The following is a 21444-nucleotide window of genomic DNA, read 5'->3' as shown; positions in this document are numbered from 1 at the left end:
CATCACTGTATGTACCCATGTGTATGTTCTCACTATCTTCACATTGCATTGCTTCAATAATCCGTTGCAGTGAAAACAGCAGCAAGAAAGTTCTATTTCGGTCTATTTGCAGACTGGTGAACAAGTTCCCTGCACCAGGGCTTCCATTCAGGAAAGCAAGTGCAAAAGACTTCCATATTCTCAGCTACATGCTCCCCCTGACCAGAATGCATTGATGTGCTACACTGGGCACCACAGGCAGAGTTAGTCAGGTAGGGGGTTGGTCAGGATTCACTGCCAACCACAGCGAAGCAAACTCATTTCATCTGGAAACAACAACCAAATCATTTGGAGGCCAGTTTTAGGGGGAACTAATGTTGTAAAAAATGTTGTAAAGGGTAAAAAGGGTAAAGTTGCCAGTCTCTCTACTAACTGACATTAGTTGAGATTCACTGAGCCACCTAGCTACATCCCTTACGTCACTTAACGCCCACAATAACCCTTCCAAATAACCCAAACAGGAGAAATGAGACCTTTTTTAATTTTTAAATGTAATTTGCTCATTGTCACATAGCCAGTAAATGCTAGAGCTGGGATTAGAACCCAGACATTTTGACTACAAAGCACTCTGACTTGGAACTATGTTATTTCCCTTCTCTCTGAGGTGGAACCCTTGCCCCCTCCCCCAAGCCTTGTGCTCTATCATGCTATCTTTCCTTCCTTTTTCTTCTCTCTTCTCCAATCTCCAATCAACATTTACTCTCGAATACTTCCAACAGTCAGAAGTGTGCACATACGTGCGCATACACACACACACACGCTTTTTCTCATGTACTCAGACTATAAATATTATTGCAAGAATCTGAGCCTTAAATTAAATAACGGAATTTCGGGCTACATCCCCTGGAGAGATGCTTCGGTTAAACCACCTGGACCACCTCCCTTTATGAGGTAGGTTGCAGGCCGTTCCCAAGTAGGGCCAGGCTAGTTCAAATGTCTGTTTTGAAGCCGGCTGCTGGGAATTGAGAACTCACTGAGTCTGCAGGTCAGCCCACAGAACCCAAAATGTTCCTAAAGTATGAAGCTATTAGCTCAGTAACATCTAGCCATTATTTATGATGTTGTTTATACAGTGAAATTCAATCCAAGCTCCAGTTTGAGGATCCAGGAAGCTTCTTCTTTCTCCCTTCTACTTCAGGCGAAAGAGCAACTGGATAGGGAAGGCGTGAGCTGCCAGGATACGGAGGGAGGTGGACGAGCAGGTGAGACACTCCGAGCACCAGGGACTGGTTAAATCTCTCCATTGTTGCTGTTGTTGTTAGTTGCCATGGAGTCTGTCCCAACACATAGCAACCCCATGCACAATGGGATCAGGTCATTGTGATCCCCTGGCTTTTCATTAGCTGATTTTTCATCCTGGTCTGTCTTAGTCTGGAAGCTCCACTGAAGCCTGTTCAGCATCATAACAGCCAGTGATGCTGTGCTTGAGGTGCACTGGCTGGGAATCAAACCGGGGTCTCCTGCATGGGAGACAGAATTCTATCACCAAATCACCACTCCCTCTCCACTGTGCCAGGTCATTTATTCCCAAGTGCTCAAGACTGGAGAACAAAGGGCTTTTGGGCTTAAGGGTGAGGACTCCCCTGCTGACTGCAATTCATTTATATTGTCAGACTGATAATGACTGAGACTGGTGAGCTGCCTGTTGGCTTATACAGGTCATCACAAGTTTGGGGACAAGCTGAACTGCCATAGAATAAAAATCACAAGACAGGAGTTTAATTGGCTTCCTTAGGCCATATAACAAAGCAGAAAGCTAACTTGCAAGAGCAAAGTAATTAATGAAGGGAGCAAGCAAAAGTTCATTTAGTAACTTCCAAATAAGTTCCTCTGTCTGGGGGGTGTGGCGGGGAGGCAGCCTGCAACAGAAAGATAAACTCTAGGTATTTAAGTCACAGTGTCTTCTGCCAAGGACTGCTCATTACCATCAGATGTTGCAGTGGCAGTGAGGCCAGTTAAAACTAACTTTATTATTAGAAGCAATTAGGAAGAAAAGGGGCAGAATTTCATTTGGTTATTCCAAAACAAGTTTCTGTGCATGGTTTAATGAAGGCCTGCAGTGTCAAGATAAAATGTGTGTTTTTCTGAAAACAGCTTTGCAAATGACTGCTTGTTACCAGCAGGTATCTGCTGGCAGAACAGCCCAGGTAGGCTGGATTTATATGCACGCTCTAATATAACTATTCAGCTGTCTCAGCCTCACAGACGTGTTCACCGGCAGTATGGGCTGATGGTTATGTTCTGAAGCCAGACTGTCTGTCTTCAAGACCCATCTCTGACCTTGGTAGTTGAATGATCTTGGGTGACCTTCTGTAATTTTCTAGGCCTTAGTTTATTCATATGTAAAGTGAGGCTCATAGTAGTGTTTATCTCCCAGGGCTGTTATAAAATATAATCTGTGTTAAAGGAGCCCTGGTGGCATGTGTTAGACATTGCTGTAATTAACCATTATACTCAAAGATCGGGGCCTTGGTGGAACAGTGGTTAAGCATTCGGCTGCTAACCAAAAGGTCAGCAGTTTGAATCCGCCAGCCGCTCCTTGGAAACCCTATGGGGCAGCTCTACTCTACCCTACAGGGTAGCTATATGTTCGAATGGACTCGACGACATTGGGTTTGGTTTCGGTATACTCAAAGATCAACTTGGGCTTGCTTATTTGGACACGTCATCAGAAAAGACCCATAGCTAGAAAAGAGTATCATGTTTGGTTGAGTGTCAGTGGAAACAAGGAAAACGTCAATGAGATGAACTGCCACGACGACAGACTCAAACATACCAACGATCGTGAAGATGGCACAGTACCAAGCAATGTTTCATTCTGTTATACATGAGGTCTCCATGAGTCAGACCTAACTCCACGGCAAGTAACAACATACTCAAGTATCATTTGGGTCGGGGGCTGTTTTTAAAGAACACGCTTGCTATGTAGGGGTTACCCTGAGTACCAACCAAAACTGGATCCTTTTACATTTTTTGAGTGAGGTTTGTATGTGAAGTGTGAAAACAGGTATTCATCTTCACAGTCGTAACAGCTTTGGTCTAAATTCGTTTCAGACAATAGTCCAAGTTCTCTACAGAATTCAGATGTCTTGAAAAGGTCTGATTACTTTTTAGGTTTGCTAACCCAGGTATGGAAACCCTAGTGGCATAGTGGTTAAGAGCTATGGCTGCTAACTAAAAGTTTGGCAGTTTGAATCCACCAGGCACTCCTTGGAAACTCTATGGGACAGTTCTACTCTGTCCTATAGGGTCACTACAAGTCGGAATTGACTCAACAGCAATGAGTTTTTTAATGGGAACCCAGGTGTGTACCATACTGTTGGATGGCTCCTCTTCACAGCTGTGGCTTTTTTACCTGGTCCAATGTCCAAGCTTTTCTTTTATGAGCAGTCTTTAACTGGCTCCTTAAAGGCACACCTGTGCTAAAAGACACCCTCATGGGTTTAGCTTAGAAGAACACTGAAATAACCTCAACTGCTGCACAATTAAGGGAGAATTGCCCTTCGGCTTCCTTCTAAACACGCTTTTTGAGACTACTGTGACCACAACCCTGGTGGCACAGTGGTTAAGTGCTATGGCTGCTAACCAAGAGGTCAGCAGTTCGAATCTGCCGGGTGCTTCTTGGAAACCATCAAGCAGTTCAACTCTGTCCTATAGGGTCTCTATAAGTCAGAATCGATTTGATGGCAGTGGGTTTGGTTTTGGTTTTTGGTGACCACAACGAAAGGGACCTCTTGCCTGTGGCTTCAAGCTTTATCCTAAGTGTCTCACTCTTCAGTCAGAGCATGTGTTGTTTTCAGTGACTTTTCAGAAGCTCCCTGGTTAAATTCTCAAGGTTGAAGGCTGACTTTCATTAGATGGCTAGACTATCTGCACATTTGCTTGGGAAAAGGCACACTGTTTACCTATTATGTTTTAGTTTTCCAAATCAACAGCATTTAAGGAATGTACCATGCACCATAATACTGGACCTATATGATGAATAACATTATCATTTAATTTTCAATAATAAGCAATGATTCTGTTATTAAAATCTATTCATCTTGGAAAAGTCTAAACTAGCAAAATGCCCTCTACACATTTACGCGTTTTCTAAGCTGTGTATTAACCCACATCATTTTTCGGGCTGCCCTGATTGAACTTACGCTCATTTGAATAAAAGCCTCTTTCACAGAATTTTAGATTTTACATTGTGGATTGTGAGGAAGAAAAAGTTGAGAATACTGGGGGGTATATATTGGTGCCAGCATCCATCTGTCCGAATGTCATACTGTGATGGCTTGCGTACTGCTGTGATGCAGGGAAGCTATGCTACTGATGTTTCAAATACCAGCACGGTCACCCTATGGTGGACAGATTTCAGCAGAGCTTCCAGACTAAAACAACTAGGAAGAAAGGCCTGAAGACCTACTTCTGAAAAATCAGTCCATGAAAATCCTATGGGTCACAACAGAATATTGTCAGATAAAATGCTGGAAGATGAGTTCTCTAGGTTGGAAGACATTCAAAATATACAGTGGCCACAACAATGGACTTGAGCATACCAATGATTATGAAGATGGCACAGGACCCAGAAACGTTTTGTTCTGTCATATATAAGGTTGCTGTGAGTCGGAACTGACTCGATGGCAACTAACAGCAACAACATATACTGGTGGTGTTCCTCGAAAGCCTGTTTTGAGATGCTAAAGCTACCATTCATTTTCTCTAACTCAGTAGTCTACTTCCTCAAATACTTTTTTTTTCCTTTAGAAATCATACACGTCATATCATGAGAGAATTTCCTCTTTGAAAGATCCAGAAGAGCTGTAAGGAATGGTTTTATCAGAGTTACGGATTCATAATTAACCACTGTTAGAACGTTAAATTCTGAACAGCATAAAATACGCAACATCCACGGCCAAGAGGGGATTTCCAAGGGAAGGAGGTGGACGCTCATTCTTACCCTGGATCGTTCTTCTAGTTTCGTCATCATGACAACTGTGGCACTCCGTTGCTCCCACATCATTCTCCAAAAGTCCCCAAATGTTTCGGGGAGTGAACCCTGTGTTGCAATATAGGCATTTTGTTTCCTGTAGCCATCTATGTAGTTGGCATTCACATAGTCACTTCCCGGGATGCCTGCAAAACAAGGAGCGGTTATTTGACAAGGTTAACGTAGAAGAGAAAGCAGCATGAAGTGGGGCTGAATGGCAGTGTTATATTATTACTCTGATTTGTGGCTAGGAGAACCCACAGTATATTAAAGTTCATGTTTTAAACAAGATTAAAACCCATTGCAGTTGTTTACAACTCATGGCGACCCCACATGTTACAGAGTAGAACTTCCCCATAGGGTTTTCTTGGCTGTAATCTTTACGGAAGCAGATTGCCAGGCCTTTCAGATTGCTGGGTGGGTTGAAACTGCCAATCTTTAGTTTAGTGTTGTCGTTGTTAGGTGCCATCAAGTCGGTTCCATCTCATAGTGACCCTATGTACAACAGAGCAAAAACACTGCCAGGTCCTGTACCATCCACACAATCGTTGCTATGTTTGAGCCCATTGTTGCAGCCACTGTGTCAATCCATCATGCTAAGGGTTCTCCTCTTTTTAGCTGACCTTCTACCAAGCATGATGTCCTTTTTCAGGGACTGGTCCCTCCTTACATGCCAAAAAAGATTAAAAACATGTCTTGGCAAGCCCATCACATTAAAGAAATTAATGTTCAAGGTGCTGGGTCTTTATAAGATGACAAGGTGGACTACCAAAGAAAGAAAAACACAACTGATGATCCATACAACGGCTTTTCTCTGACACTTTGTTTTCTCCATTGCACCAGCAGAGTGTAGTTTGCAAAGAGGATAAGCAAAGTGGTTGTATTCCTCATCCATGCTCTTCTCCATCCTCAAAAACCAAATAAAATCAAGTAATGCCTGAGTTTGAAAATGCAGTATAGGTTGGAGCATGTCATAACAGTGAAAATTCTTTGCAGATTCAGGTAATGGGGACCCAAGATCAGTCAACAGGACGACACTGCTGCCTCAAAAATAGAATGTATTCTTAGGGGTTGTTGAAAGAGCTAGAAAGTTTGGAGCCCCAAATGTGGTAGTGAGAACCACCAGTTCAAAAGTACATCACATGTGCAGTGCAACTGGCAATCTACAAAGCACTTTTCTGTATAATAACAATGATAATGAATGTTAACACTTATAGAAAGCACTTACTAAGGCCAGGCACTGTTTTAAGTGCTCGATATATAAACGCATCCTCACAACAATCCTATGAAATAAGCTCTGTCATGATCTTCATTTCACAACGGGTTAAACTTAGGTGCATGGAAATTAAAAGAAAACATAACCAAGTTGGTAGAGTCAAGTTTGAGCACAGGTGGTCTGGCTGCCATGACTGCAACTTAAGCTCTGTAGAATATTGTTTCTCGTTTAAATCTGATACGGTTGTTGTACGTACCACATGAATTTCTCCTTGGATTAGGGCAACTGCCTCCAAATTGGTTGTCCCTCTTCTGTTTTAGCCCTTCTAAGTCTGTTCTCCAACCAGCATGAAAGCAATATTTAAAGATGTATTTCAGATAGTATAACTTCTCTTCTTCAACCCAAATGGCCTTCCATTTTATTTCAAGTAAAATCCAAACTCTCAACATGACGTACAAAGCTCAGCACCTCTCCAGACTCATCTCATTCCACTCACCTCTCTGACTCTAGCCACACTGGCCAGCTTCAGTTGTTAGAAAACCTAGTTCTCTTATCTTAGCACCATCCCACATTCTGGAACACGCACTGCCTCCTTCTCAACGAAAGCACCCAGGGCCCCTCACAGAAAGGCAGACCTTGAGTACCCTAGGGCCTCAGAACTCCCTTCTAAGCCCTTCATACCACTTATCACAGGTGGTAATTACTATGTATGTCGGTTATCTTGCTTATTACCTTTTTCCACCACTAGACCGTGTCTCTTTTGTTCACCTTTGCAATTCTTAATAACTAAGAGAATAAGTAATTTGCCCTAGTTCCTACAATTAATACATGGTAGAACTGTAATTAAAAATTTTTTTTTGGTGAAAGTATACACAGCCAAAGATATGCCATTTTACCAATTTCCACAAGTACAATTCAGTGATACTGATTAAGTTCTTCAAGTTGTGCTACCATCCTCACTATCCTTTTCCATATTATTCCACCACCACTATCTTAAACTCACTGCCTCCTAAACTTCCCATTCAACTTTTCAAGGTGCTGTTGTCAATTTGATCTCAAATAGATAATCTTTAAAAGAGCGCAATGCTCAAAGCAGATGTACTTTACTAGTAAAGAGAAGCTATATTTTGGCTCAAAGAAGACTTCAGGGGATAGTCTTAGTCTAAGGTTTAAAGTTTAAACATTATCTCAGGGCAATAGTTTCTGGGGTTCATCCAGCCTCAATGGCTTCAGAAAGTCTGGATTCCATCAAGAATCTGAAATTCTGGATATCACTGTAATTTAACTCAGATATTCTGATTGCCAGTTTAATTTTCACCATGCTGCCTTTAAAATGGATATAGGCAAGTTTGAGTTTCTAAGGAGAGAGTGATTAAGGAAATCAAAACTATTCCATATGAGAATATGGAAACTATTCCATATGACAGTCTGAAAATGGAAAAGGCAGGGGTTGAGAATGAGAGTTGTCCATTAGAATCTGAAGAAAACAGAAACTCTGTAATTGTTGTTGTTGTCTTGTGCTTGTTGAAGAGATTCTGACTCATGGTGACCCCACACATTACAGAGTAGAATGTTCGATAGAGTTATCTTGGTAGTAATCTTTACAGGAGCAGATCACCAAGTCTTGTCTTCCACGGGGTATTAACTATTAAACTTCTGTTTGCCAACCAAGTGCAAAAGGAAAAAAACTTCAGATTCAAGTCTTCAATTCTGAAGGATATAAGTACAGAAAGATGAATTTCATCTCTATGTAATAAGACATTTTCAAAATATCATAATCAAAAAGGGACTAGGTTTCCTCGGTAGGTAATAAGTTGCCTAACCCTGGAGGGGTCCAGTCAGCTTCTGGAAAGGTAACAGTGCTGGAAACCCTACAGGGCAGTTCTTCTCTGCCCTATAGCGTCGTTATGAGTCAGGTAGGACTTGACAGCAATAGGTAGCAGTAACTGAGAGGAACAACCACCTTACAGGGATATCAATGTGATATGGGAGGTCGCACTAGAACCTCTGCGTGGTCCCTTCTAGCCCTGGGAAAAAAATGAGTCATAGAATTATAAGGAAAAAAAAAAAGAATATTTGCCTTATAATGAAACATATGCTGCCAAGCTAAAATTGTTATATTTCATTGATTGCCACTTGCAATTACTTTGACTGCTCTTCTGATTCCAGTTGTAAAACTGATCCTCTAAAGAAAAGTAATGAAAGTCAGATGGCAACTACTGCACTCCAGAACGAACACATGCATATGGAACACGACCGGCACCAGCTGAAAAGCCTTTTGAGCGAGAACTGAAATGCAAGATTGGTTGTGACGTGATTCATCCATAGCAGCCACTCAAGGAGCCACTGGGGTTCTGGCAGCCCCTCTGTTGATAAAGAGCCTATTCCTTCCTGACAGCAAATTACTGCAGATTCAAACGACAGTTTAAATAAAATCCTCAGGTTACAGTCACCGGGAAGCCGGCACTTCTAAGTGTCCACAGGATTGGGTTTGGAGCCAAGAACGAATCCACCTTATAACACGGGAAAAGTCCACTTTAAAAATTTTAATTCAGCAGTTAATGACATTAAATCATGGATAAAAAGCCTTCTGGCTAAGGTCTCACTCAGCGGCCAATGTACAGAAAACTTTTGTTCAAGAAAATTTCGAAAGGAGAAATCTGAGTTAATGACTCAGAAAATGCACCAAGTGGGCACTGTGACATTTCCCCCTTATCATGGGTAACACATGTGTCTAAACCATGCATGTGAGGACATGGAGAAGATGGGCATGGGATTCTTATCTAACGGAAGGGAACTGGACCTATCCAACAGTCTTGTGTACATTTCAGTCAGTTATTGTGTAATGATTTTTTTATTGTTGTTGATGTATTGGTCAAGCCTGAATAATAAAGTCTTTTTTCACCTCCGAAAGGGGACGAGTTGCTATTGAATAATGGTTGCACTTCCCAGGGACAAAAATACAAAAATTGTTCCCGAAGATGACTAGGCACCTGAAATCAATACTGCATCACCAAATGCTTAAAAATTTGGGACCTGATTTTTTGAGGAGAGAATTGAAAACAAAAGCTCAATAATTCATAGAGCTCATCAGGTGGCACAAATAGTAAAGTGCTTGAGTACTAACTGAAAGGTTGGTGGTTTGAACCCACCCAGAGGTACCTCGGAAGACAGGCCTGGCAATCTGCTTTTGAAAGATCACAGCCTTGAAAACCCTGTAGAGCAGTTCAACTCTGCACACGTGGGGTCCCATGAGTTGGAATCGATTTGACAGCAACTAGCAACAACAGTTATCGGGCTAATGTGTGTGTCCTGAAAATAACGTTGAGGCTCCTTTTCCATTTCTACATTTGCCTGTAAGAAAGCAGTAGCTGGAATGAAAGCGTCCATTTGGCAAACTCCTTTATGCGCTCTGGTGAAACGACATTTCAGGTAAATTTTCTCTAACAAGTCCTTTGCAATCTGGAGATATCAGTGATGGCTATGTTGTTCCGAAACTCTAAGATCTAATGTGTCCTGGCCTTATTCACAGAACCCAACCAACGAACTCTGTAGAATGATGAATGAGACAGGATTTTTAGAAGGTGAGGTGGCTTACCCTTTTAAAAACAGCAACACCAAATCAGAAGCCAAAATTAAACAGCAATCTGTTTCAAGTAGTGGAGACCCAGGTTTTCAACGTGACCCGTATTCATAGAAACCTTGTCCAACCAACTCTATGACATAGGCAATACACTGGCTTTCACAGTGTTCTGGTGTCATGAACTGTTTCATGAGGAGCTGTTAATTGAGAGGACTCCTCTGACAGGGCTGGATTTATAAAATTCTTTCACTTTTTAGGGTGACCTTCTCTGCGTAATGTGTATTTGCTTATTTAATTTTCAATTCCCTGCCTTATCTAGACAACGATTTGCATCTGCCAATGCAACACTAATCAGAGTGCACTACTAATCCAAGAGAATGTCTGAGGATTAACTGAATCCCTCTGGGGCTATGACGGATGGGACTCTAACTTAAAACTCAGTCCTGAGAGAACACAGGATTACTGTAAATTAGCTGATTGCTTGTATTTCTTGGAGTCAAGGAGACCTTCTTCCAAGACTATGACAATAAAGGCGCTTGTTGCTTATTTTAATTTTTGGTGGCAGGAGAAGGGTTAGTGAAACAGTAAGAGCATGATGAGGATGTCTCCTTTCAGCCCGCTGTGGGCAAAATCTTAGGACAGATTGGCCTTACTGTCTTAATGCCTTCATTCTAAAAGGGCAGCTGAGGTTCAAGACCAGCTTTTTGCTAGGAGTCCAAGGCTTTGCGACCTTTACACTAAGGGCACACGTTTTCATGATTTATCCTTTATTTTTTTCCTGTGTCCTCACTAATTACTAACAGTCATGTCAACGGGTCTAACAATATTGTTTATGATTCTAATTTTATAAATGAAACAGCCGAGGCCAGATCCTCTGAATCTGTATTAAGTCAACATGCCCCATTCATGAGTTCTGGTACATTCCACTAGTTAATGGACTATTCTTTCTTGTGGACTTAAACATATTACCTACATGCCTTATAGTAGATCTTTCTCTGTATTATGGGCAAACAAAATGTAAGGGTGTAAAACTCAAGCCTTTGAGCCTCTCAGAGATTGTGCTGAGGTAGGTGAATGGTAGGACAGTCCTTCTGTGTGCTTCATGTAGAGTGAGCCACAGCAAAAGGCCATTAGAAAAGAATTAAGTGTTAGGCTCTCATTTCATTTACTGGTAATTGCTACTAATAGTTTTCGGTGGAAAAATAAGACTGGCCATGAACTTCGGACTTGCATTCTCTCTTAATTGTCTGTAAAACTTTGGAAACTGTATCATCAGTTCAAGATGCAAGGATAATACCCTTAGTCTTCATCTAAATATGGGATTAATAAGACGGGGCCTGATGACATTGTCTCTGCAATTATTCTAATATTAACAGAAGGAAAGCAAATCCTTGGAAACATGAAACCGCTTTATTTGAAAAAAATATTTGTGAGGACTAATAAGGATGAAGTGCTGAAGAAAGCATGTTGCAACATCCAAAAATATGCTATCTGAGCTCTGTTGTCATTGAGGGTCAAAATAAGTTTTCTTTCTGGTAATTAGAAGAGGACTCACTGGGTCACATGACTCTTTATTAAAAAATATCACCCAACCTGCTTTAGATTTGATCGTTCAGGTCAGCTGATAATTTGATTTGAAAAGATTTATCATGTTGGAAGGGTAATTAATAATGTGAGGAAAGCCTCATGCCCTGATGTTAAGTGAAAAATGTGAGCTCTAAATAGTCTGTGAATTATTTTATCAATTAGTTAATCATAAGGGGAATGTGGGCACTTTTGCATCACCCCACTGAGAACTTAGAAAGACTGATCCAGGAAACTAGGTCCCCTGGTCTAGGACTACTGGTGGTTTGCTCTTTGACATCTGGCCAGTTATTCAGCTTGTCTAGACCTCTGATTGCTTATCTATTAAACAAGGTCTGTTGAACTAACTGATTCCCTCAAGTTCTTTTGAGTGCTAAAATAAGACACCTCTCTGGTATTGTTAACCTTCTTGGATTCAGAAATCCCTGGGAAGTTATTTTAAGATAAACAGAGGCTTTGTGTCTCTGAGATTAGGTAGGGACAAGCTCTGATGCCCTTTCCAGTGGATTCCTGTCCCTTCTACCTCTGAAGCTGAGGTGAGACTTTCTGGTGTTACTGACACCTCAAATCTTAATTGGAACCTGGCATGGTAAAAAAAAAAAAAAAAAAGAAGGAGGAGAAGGAGAAGAAGAAACGCTGGGAATTAAGTCAGTAGATCAGTAGGCCACAACCTATCTGTCAGTTTGTCATACTGTGGTGGTTTGCATGTTACTGTGGTGCTGGAAGCTATGCCACCAGTATTTCAAATACCAGCAGGGTCACCTATGGTGGACAGGTTTCACTGGAGCTTCCAGACTAAGACAGACTACCAAGAATGGCCTGGTGATCTACTTTCGAAAATTAGCCAATTGAAACCTTATACATCACAACAGAACACTGTATGACTTGCTTGTCTGGGACATGACATCAGGAGGGATCAATCCCTGGAGGAGGACATCATGTTTGGTGAAGTAGAGGGCCAATGAAGGCATGGGAAACCCTTGGTGAGACGGATTTGCACAACAGTCTCAACAACTGGCACAGAAATGCTGGCAATTGTGAAGCTGGCACAGAACAGGGCAATGTTTCATTGGTTGTCATGAATTGGAACTGACTGGACGGTAGCTATCATCATCATCGTCATCATCATTGTCATCATTGTGACCAGACCAGTAGGCAGTCTTCTCAAGAAAAGAAGTTCTCCTTGGGGTTTATGAGGTAAGGATGAGTAAGAGGGTCAGCAGAACCCCACTCATGGCTCCAGAAGACAAACTGTTGCTATACTGCTGCGTTGGGCATGGATATTCAGCTGATAGTTTACCTACTCTGGTCCAACTCTCAATGTGACATCAAAAACCAGGTATTTTTATCTCCTTTGGAGCCTTGGTAGTACAGCGGTTAAGGGCTCCATTGCTACCCGAAAGGTAGGCAGCTCCGAACCACCAGTTGCTTCTTGGAAACCCCATGGGGCAGTTCTACTCTGTCCTATAGATAGGGTCACTATGAGTTAGAATTGACTCGATGGTAACAGGCTTTTTCTTTTTCATCTTTTGGTTTATCTTCTTTATATTCTATAAAGCACTAGTGAAGTGAGGCTAGGATTAAAAATATATATATATTTTTTATAAACCTGTTGAAGTTAAGACCCAACCGAAAATAAAAATGAAAGTTACTTTTTCTCTAGTTCATAATCTCCCCTCCTCCACTCCGTAACACAACACAACACAAGCAAAAGCACCAAACTAACAACCACCCACTGCTGGCTGCGACTCAGATCCAGATTTTTACAATCCATTATGTAGAAAAAAGGTGTGCTTTTTTTGTTGACACCAGCAAAACCAGAAGATAGAAAAACAAAATCCATTAATACTTTAGGAGGCAATGTATTTAATTACAAAGGACACAGGCCTACCTTCCCCTTCACTTGCATCAGAAAAGCCCCTTTAACGGCAGCATCTGTACTCAAAGATGAAGGATTCTCTTTGCAATACTCCAGAGGACACATTGCTTACAAAGGCACAGTGTACTATTTGCTACTGTATCCTCTGGATGTTACTGCATTTTGGAAAATTACGCTCCTGGTTGCTGCAGGATGCATGAAATTCCTGTTACAAGCACACATTGCTTGGTGGGCATCATAGCTCACTGGCACACCAGGGCGATGTAGGCACGGATAACATTCAGAGTATGTGAGCCCAGCCTTCAGCCTCTCACTGCTCTGTGGCCTCCTCTCCTTGGTTTTCCATCCATGCCCACTGCTGAGCAGGCTGGGCTGCCAGAATGGGCAAAGGAAAGGGTGTGGGTGATTGCACTGTCTTGAAGTGCATTCCAACATTAGCTTCAGATGTTGGGGGAAATATCAGCCCCGATGGAGGGGACTCATTCCTAGTTAGGGAGCACTCCACCCCAAAATAAAGCAGAACTTCGGACCCTGCAGTACATGTCTTTCAGCCACATCACTGAGTGGTGGTTAAATTAGTTTATATTGCTACCAACGCAGCTATTCTAGGGCGTCATTCAGCAAGGGATGGTCAGAATCAAGCGTGGAACCTGACCACTGGGGCTCTGTCTACAGGAACTCCTCGGAACCTCAGTCTCGTTGTCACTAACACAGTATCATCATCATAATGTCCTTATCCCATTCCCTGTGAGAATATTCATTATTTTCATGATTGATGTCATAAACAGGAATGAAATAAGCCCAATCATTCCTAAAATACTCTTCTTATGAAATGTAATTCCAAATCTGGAAAGCCCTGTCCCAGACTGTATATATATGTTTAAAAAAAAAATTATGGAGGACAAAGATGATTATTTTAATATTGCTCGACAATCCATAACTTGTGCCTATATCCTAACAGCAGCACCACACCACAGATGATGCAGGTTTTTCTTCAGCCTCAGAGTAATGAAGCGCGGATTCATTAGGGTAATCTGCATAGCAGTACAATAAAAATGAAAAAGAAAAAAAAAATTCCAGTAACTGAACTAAAGACAATGGAAAAAAAATAAACGCACTTGCAGCTCTTTCTGATTTACTCATTGATTAGCTTCCCGGGAAGCACCTCAAAAAGAAGCACAGTAAAGAAGAAAAATGACGTGAGCAGCCATCCATTAAAAGTGCTTTCTCTCTCTTCTGGGAAGGAAATACCAGCAGGTACAGGCTGAGGTAGGAGCTGGGGAAGAACAGATCTTAGCAGATCTCCATACCATGTGCTTGGTTCCAAGTAGGAGAAAGATGCCATTGTTGTTGGTTGCTATCAAGTCAATTTTGACTCTTGGAGAACCCGTGTGTGCAGAATAGAACTGCTCCATAGGATTTTCAGAAGCAGATTGCCAGGCCTGTCTTCTGAGGCACCTCTGGTTGGGCTCGAACAGCCAACCTTTCGGCTAGTAATCGAGTGCTTAACCATTTGTTTCACCCAAGGACCCCCTAAGATGCCATTAAATATCTCTAATCACTTGGTGGTTTTTACTCAGGCTGCAAGATCCCTGTGAAATCCTTCCCAGTTTCCGAAGGCCAAGTCCCATTTAGCTTTATGTTTCAGAGAAATCAAGCTGTAAACACTTGTCTGTACACTGCTCTTCACAAAGACAGATGCTTTTCGGTATTGAAGAAACAACAACTCCGAAAAAGAAGGATTAAACTTTGTCATACTTATAAACAACTTGCGAAGTCAAAGGTTGAAAATGCTGAAGCAGCTGTGCCTACATCAGTGACCGACGTTCTGAATGTCAGAAAATGAACTCAGCCAATAATTGCACAGAGTTCAGAACAATATTTTTATGGGGTATATACTCCATCACAAGAAGCCCTCATTGTGCAGTGGTTAAGTGCTTGGCTGCTAACTAAAAGGTTGGTGGTTCGAACTCACTAGCCGCTCTGAGGGAGAACGATGTGGCAGTCTCTTCTGTAAAGATTACAGCCTTGAAAGCCCTATGGGGCTGTTCTACTCTGTCCTATAGGGTCATTAGGAGTCAGAATTGACAGGACCGGCAATGGGTTTATCACACTTCATTACCGTAAATAGAATCTCAAAAGCAAAATAAAACAAACATCACGTGCCACAAATTATCTGTTAATATCTAGGTTAACCAAGGAAAGGGCGAGAAAAAGGAGGCAGAGGGAGGAAGAATGGAGAGACATGGAAAGGGATCATATTCACGCAGCTGATGGGAAAAGGGCTTATGACAACCATCAAGGACATTCTTTACTGGGAAAAATAATTCCAATTCTTTGATGTTAGAGCTTCCAATGGAAAATTTATCGTCACTATAACTAAGAGCCCTGGTGGTGCAATGGTTAGGCGCTTGGCTGCTAACCAAAAGGTCGGCAGTTCAAACCCACCCAGCGGCTCCATGGGAAAAAAGACCTGGTGATCACTCCCCTCAGAGATTCCAAAAAAAAAAAAAAATGCTACCGAGTTGATTATGACTCATAGTGGCCCCAGGTGACAAGAGTTAAACTGCCCCATAGGATTTCCAAGGCTGTAAGGAAGCAGACTACCACATCTTTCTCCAGTGGGGTGGCTGGGGGTTTTGAACTGCAGACCTTTCTTTTAGCAGCTGAGCGCTTCACCACTGAGCCACCAGGGCTCCTTTGCCTTATTGATTATACCCTAGAAAACCCTATGGGGTAGTTCTACTCTGTCACATGGGGTTGATATGAGTCGGAACTGACTCGACAGCACCTAACAACAACAAATATTCCCCCAGAAAATGTTGGATGTGTTGTATTATTTTCCTGGGTTTTTTTTTTTGTTTGTTTGTTTGATTTATTGAAATTATATCAGGTTACTAGATGTTATGTCCTATAATAAAATCAGATCCTTTGCAAGAAGAGTAAGCTGTGAAATCAGAGACCGTGTTAACATGTGCTGACAGCTGTTTTAAATGAATCAGTGCAGACTTGCCCATTGAAAACTCTGCAGAAGAGAGGCTAAAGAACCACTTAAACAGAGAGTACCAGTGTGGTGAATCGGCTTCACAGGGGGATATCTGTAGCTCCTTGCCTTTATTTATTTATTTTTTAAATTAGATTTATCTTAGGGGTCACAATTCCCTGTGAGCTGCTTTCTCATTTTAAAGGTGCTAAATTGCACATCTCAAAAATAATCAGGTTGTTGTAACATCAACTGTATTATCTACACCTGAGTTTTTTTGAATCGCTCCTATTATGCAAATCAAAAAGCTGATGATATATTCTGAATTTCCATTTAAAAGAACACATTCTTCCCCCTGTTGAAATTTGTAATGCTATCATGGGTCTGGTCTCCATTTATCAAACACCAATATTTTCTTTTGCTTCACAAAGCTCTCCAAATATATGCAGCTATCTCATCTGGATATTATTAATTTTTCCATAGATCGTGCACAAAAGAAATTTCACCTGAGGAAAAAAGGATCTAGAGTAGGTAGGTATTATTAGTGTTATTATGAATTTCAATATATACTAATAATAATCTTAATAGTTTCCAATATTTATTAGTGTTTTCTTTGTGCCAAGTATCGTTTAAAGGCTTTACATGTATTAATTCACTTACTCCTCCAAAGAGTTCTATGAGGTAGGTACTATTATTAACCCCATTGTACAAATGAGAAAACTGAGGCACAGCAACTTGTCCAAGGTCATATGGGGCAGTTCAGAAGCAGGAATAACCTAGGCTGCTGTAATAGGAAAGAAGTTCGTTAGAAGCATATGAGCCCTTCTGAGGAGGTACCTGTTAAAGAGTTGGAAAAAAATAAATATCATTGTGTTTCAAAATTTTAAATTCATACCCACAAACTAGACCAAAAATATATATATATATATTTCACCAAGCCTCTTTTATCAGATTAATGAGCATCAGTGTTAAAGAATGCATGTAACATGATGTGGCTTATTCTTAGTTATTTCTAACTCTCTTAGAAAGCCAAACCAAACGAAACCCGTTGGCATCAAGTCGATTCTGACTCATAGAGACCCTACAGGACAGAGCAGAACTGTCCCATAAGGTTTTCAAGAAGCAGCTGGTGGATTCAAACTGCTGACATTTTGGTTAGCAGCCAAGCTCTTAACCCCTGTGCCACCAGGGCTCCAACTCTCTCACACATAAAACTAAATGAACCCGGTTTGTTGGCAGAGTTACATACTAGCCAATACAGGCAGTCCCTGGGTTACAAGTGACTGCCTTATAGAAACTAGTACTTGCCCTTTAATGTTATATAAATTTGCCTTCACTTTGAAAAGACTGAACCAGCACCTACTCCCAACAAAATCTTCATCACAATCACCTTTACTTGCTGCATGTGTAGCTTTTAAATCATTGAAAAGGCTTCCAGCACTAAAACCACAATACCAAACCCACTACCTTCCAGAAGATTCTGACTCATAGTGACCCTATAAGACAGTATAGCAAACCCATGTCACAGAGTAGAACTGCCCCAAAGGGTTTCCCAGGCTGTAATCTTTACTGAAGCAGACTGCCACATCTTTTTCCATGGAGCCACTGCATGGGTTTGAACCGCCAACCTTTGGGTTGGCGGCCAAGTGCTTAACGATTGCACCACCAGGTCACCTTCCTAAAGTTGGAGAACAGGGTACAAACGACTTGATGTCCATGAGCATTCTGAAATAGCATACGTATCATGTGCAGAGGTGCCTTTGTTTTCGAGTGGGGTTTTGAAACGTTCATCAAATTCTCTAAAGAATCCAGCTCCTCTAAAGAGTTAATGATAACTGTATTAAGTGACACGTCCATGTCCACACAGCTACTAAAACTGGGATTAAGTTTCCACACTTCTGTCTTCTTATTCCGTGTTCTTCCCAATACACCCTAAAGAATAATATCAAACAAACAACCCCCACCCCCCGAAAACCATTAAGTAGTCCTGAAATACTTGGTTCATTCTTTTGAAAAGTTCTTTGACTGGAGTCTCAGAATGCCACTGAAGACCTCTAGCTCTAAGATTTCTAACAGAAGTGCTTCAAAATGTGTGTTTTCAAAACCTCAACAGTCCTCTCAGCCAGAGAGGCATCATTTTTGAATGAGAAGTGGAGTGTATAGACATAGCCTTAAAGTGGCTGTAGGCCCAAGTGGTTTGCTGGCGAGAACAGCAGCCTTGAGTCTGCCACCTAATAGCTAGTGATCTTAAATAGCTCACTTGATTATTTTAATGTTTCGGTTTCCTCATCTGTAAAATGGAGAACAATAGCTAGTTTTCAGGGTTGTTCTGAACAGCATAAACATGTGCCCAGCAGAGAGTAGGATCCCAGGTAATCATATCTATTATAACTTCTTGTCATTGTTGAATCAAAACATGAAGTTTTAAATTTTGTCTTTTTTTTTTTTTTTAACATCTGGCCAATAGTTTTTAAAATTCATGTCAATTGGCTTTTAATGTGAAATATCAGTTATAATACAACTAATGGAAGTATGGAGTCCCTGGTGGTGCAAATGGTTAGGTGTTGGACGACTACCTGAAAGGCTGATATAGTCTGAATCCACCTAGAGGTGGTGTCTAAGCTTTTGATAAAGTAGAGGGTCAGCAAAAAAGAGGAAGACCCTAAATGAGATGGGTTGACATAGAGGCTGCAACAATGGGCTCAAGCATAACAATGACTGTGAGCATGGGGCAGGACAGGGCACTGCTTCGTTCTGTTGTACATAGGGTCACTATGAGTCGGAAGTGACTTGATGGCACCTAACAACAACAGCCAGAGATGTCTTCGAAGAAAGACCTGCTGATCTACTTTCAAAAAATCACAGCCATTGAAAATCCTTTGAAGCACAGTTTTATTGACACATCTGGGGTCACCATGAGTTGAAATCAACTTGATGGCCAACTGTTTTTTTTTTTTTTTTAATGTACTGGTAAAAGTGAAAATTACATTTTACAAAAAGCTCTTAAGTATCTAGGAATGGAATAATTAGATCTAACTTTTATGAGTTACTAGGCATTTCAATAATTAAGCAGCAACTAACTGATACTATCCTGAAGATAATCACCTGTGGAATCATTTAGCACAGATGCACTTAACCTCACTTCTGCAATGTTATGACTATCATGCATTTGAATCACTGACAATTTCCCATATTGTGTCACCACCTTAGGTAAGCAATGCTGTAAAATAGGAAATGAAATATTAACACGTAACGTTTATGTTATCCACAGGCTGATGCCAAATGATAAAACGGATTTTTAGACAAAAAGATATGACTGGGCTGGGCTTCCCATACCTGGTAAATTCCTTAGTCATCAGCAGAAAAACAGTGTTACTGATGTGGGCCAATAAAGCCCTGGTTGAGGAATCGGATTAACTGGAGTTTTACGAGTCACTGTTAAGGTGCCTTTGATTCGCTTCCAACTCATAGCGACTTACATACAGCAGAATGAAGCACCGCCCAGTCCTGCATCATGCCCACAATTGTCGTTATGCTTGAGTCCACTGTTGCAGCCACCGTGTCAATCCATTTCCTTGAGGGTCTTCCTCTATTTTGCTGACCCTATACTTCCCCAGGCATAATGTCCTTCTCCAGGGACTGATCTCTCCTGACAACATATCCGAAGTATGTAAGACATAGTCTTGCCATCCTTGCTTCCAAGGAGCATTCTGGTTGTACTTGTTCCAAGACAGATTTGTTCATTCTTTTGGCAGTCCACAGTATATTCAATACGCTTCGCCAACACAATTCAAAGGCATCAATTCTTCTTCTGTCTTTCTTATTCATTGCCCAGCTTTCATATGCATACGATGCGATTGAAAATACCATGACTTGGGTCAGGTGCACCTTAGTCTACAAGGTGATATCTTTGCTTTTCAACACTTTAAAGAGGTAGTTTGCAGCAGATTTACCCAATGCAATGCATCTTTTGATTTCTTGACTGCTGCTTCCGGGGGTGTTGACTATGGATCCGAGTAAAATGAAATCCTTGACAACTTCAGTTGTTCTCCATTTATCATGATGTTGCTTAATTGGTCCAGTTTTGAGGATTTTTGTTTTCTTTATGTGCTGATGTAATCCATATGTGGTCTCTGATCTTCATTAGTAAGTGCTTCAAGTCCTCTTCACTTTCAGCAAGCAATGCTGGTTATCTGCATAATACAGGTTTTTAATGAGTCTTCCTCCAATCCTGATGCCTTAATCTTCTTCACATACTCCAGCTTCTCAGATTATTTGCTCAGCATACAGCCTGAATTGGTAGGGTGAAAGGATACAACCCTGACACACATCTTTCCTGACTTTAAACCACGCAATATCCCCTTCTTCTGTTTGAACGACTGCCTCCTGATCTTTGTACATGTTCCTCATGAGCACAATTAAGTGTTCCGGAATTCCCATTCTTCTCAATGTTATCCATATTTTGTTATGATCCACACAGTGAAATGCCTTTGCATACTCAATAAAACACAGGTAAACATCTTTCTTGTATTCTCTGCTTTCAGCCAAGATCCATGTGACATCAGCAATGATATCCCTGATTCCATATCCTCTTATAATCTGGACTGAATTTCTGGCAGTTCCCTGTCAATATACTGCCGCAGCTGCTTTTGAATGATCTTCAGCAACATTTTACTTGCATGTGATATTGATAATATTGTTCAATAATTTCCACATTTGGTTGGATCACCTTTCTTGGGAATAGGCATAAACATGGATGGATCTCTTCCAGTCAGTTGGCCAGGTAGCTGTCTTCCATATTTCTTGGCATAGACAAGTGAGCACGTCCAGCGCTGTATCCGTTTGTTGAAACATCTCCATTGATATTCTGTCAATTCCTGGAGCCTTAGTTTTTTGCCAATGCTTTCAGTGCAGCTTGGACTTCTTCCTTCAGTACCATCAGTTCCTGGCCATATGCTACCTCTTCAAACGGCTGAACGTTGACCAATTCTTTTTGGCATACTGACTCTGTGTACTCCTTCCATCTTCTTTTGATGCTTCCTGCGACATTTAATATTTTCCCCATAGAATCCTTCACTATCGCAACTTGAGGCTTGAATTTCTTCTTCAATTCCTTCAGCTTGAGAAATGCCGAGTGTGTTCCTCCCTTTTGGTTTTCCATCTCCAGCTCTTTGCACGTGTCATT

The 21444-nt window shown here is 41.2% G+C and overlaps 1 protein-coding gene across 18 annotated transcripts in view; it reads right to left on the bottom strand.

Moving 5' to 3' along the window:
• The window catches only part of PTPRD (protein tyrosine phosphatase receptor type D), a 354453-nt gene that overhangs the window by 64276 nt on the left and 268733 nt on the right, over positions 1 to 21444 (bottom strand). For all 18 annotated transcript variants that reach the window (XM_064290506.1, XM_064290507.1, XM_023545268.2 and 15 more), the window contains one exon: positions 4985 to 5160. In XM_064290506.1, the coding sequence (XP_064146576.1) occupies positions 4985 to 5160 (176 nt within the window). The remainder of the gene's footprint in view (positions 1 to 4984; positions 5161 to 21444) is intronic.

Source organism: Loxodonta africana, chromosome 9 (genome assembly GCF_030014295.1).
Source record: "Loxodonta africana isolate mLoxAfr1 chromosome 9, mLoxAfr1.hap2, whole genome shotgun sequence".
In the NCBI taxonomy this organism is placed as follows: Eukaryota; Metazoa; Chordata; class Mammalia; order Proboscidea; family Elephantidae; genus Loxodonta; species Loxodonta africana.
The sequence above is the reverse complement of the archived record's forward strand: the minus strand, read 5'-3'. Positions and strand labels throughout refer to the sequence as shown.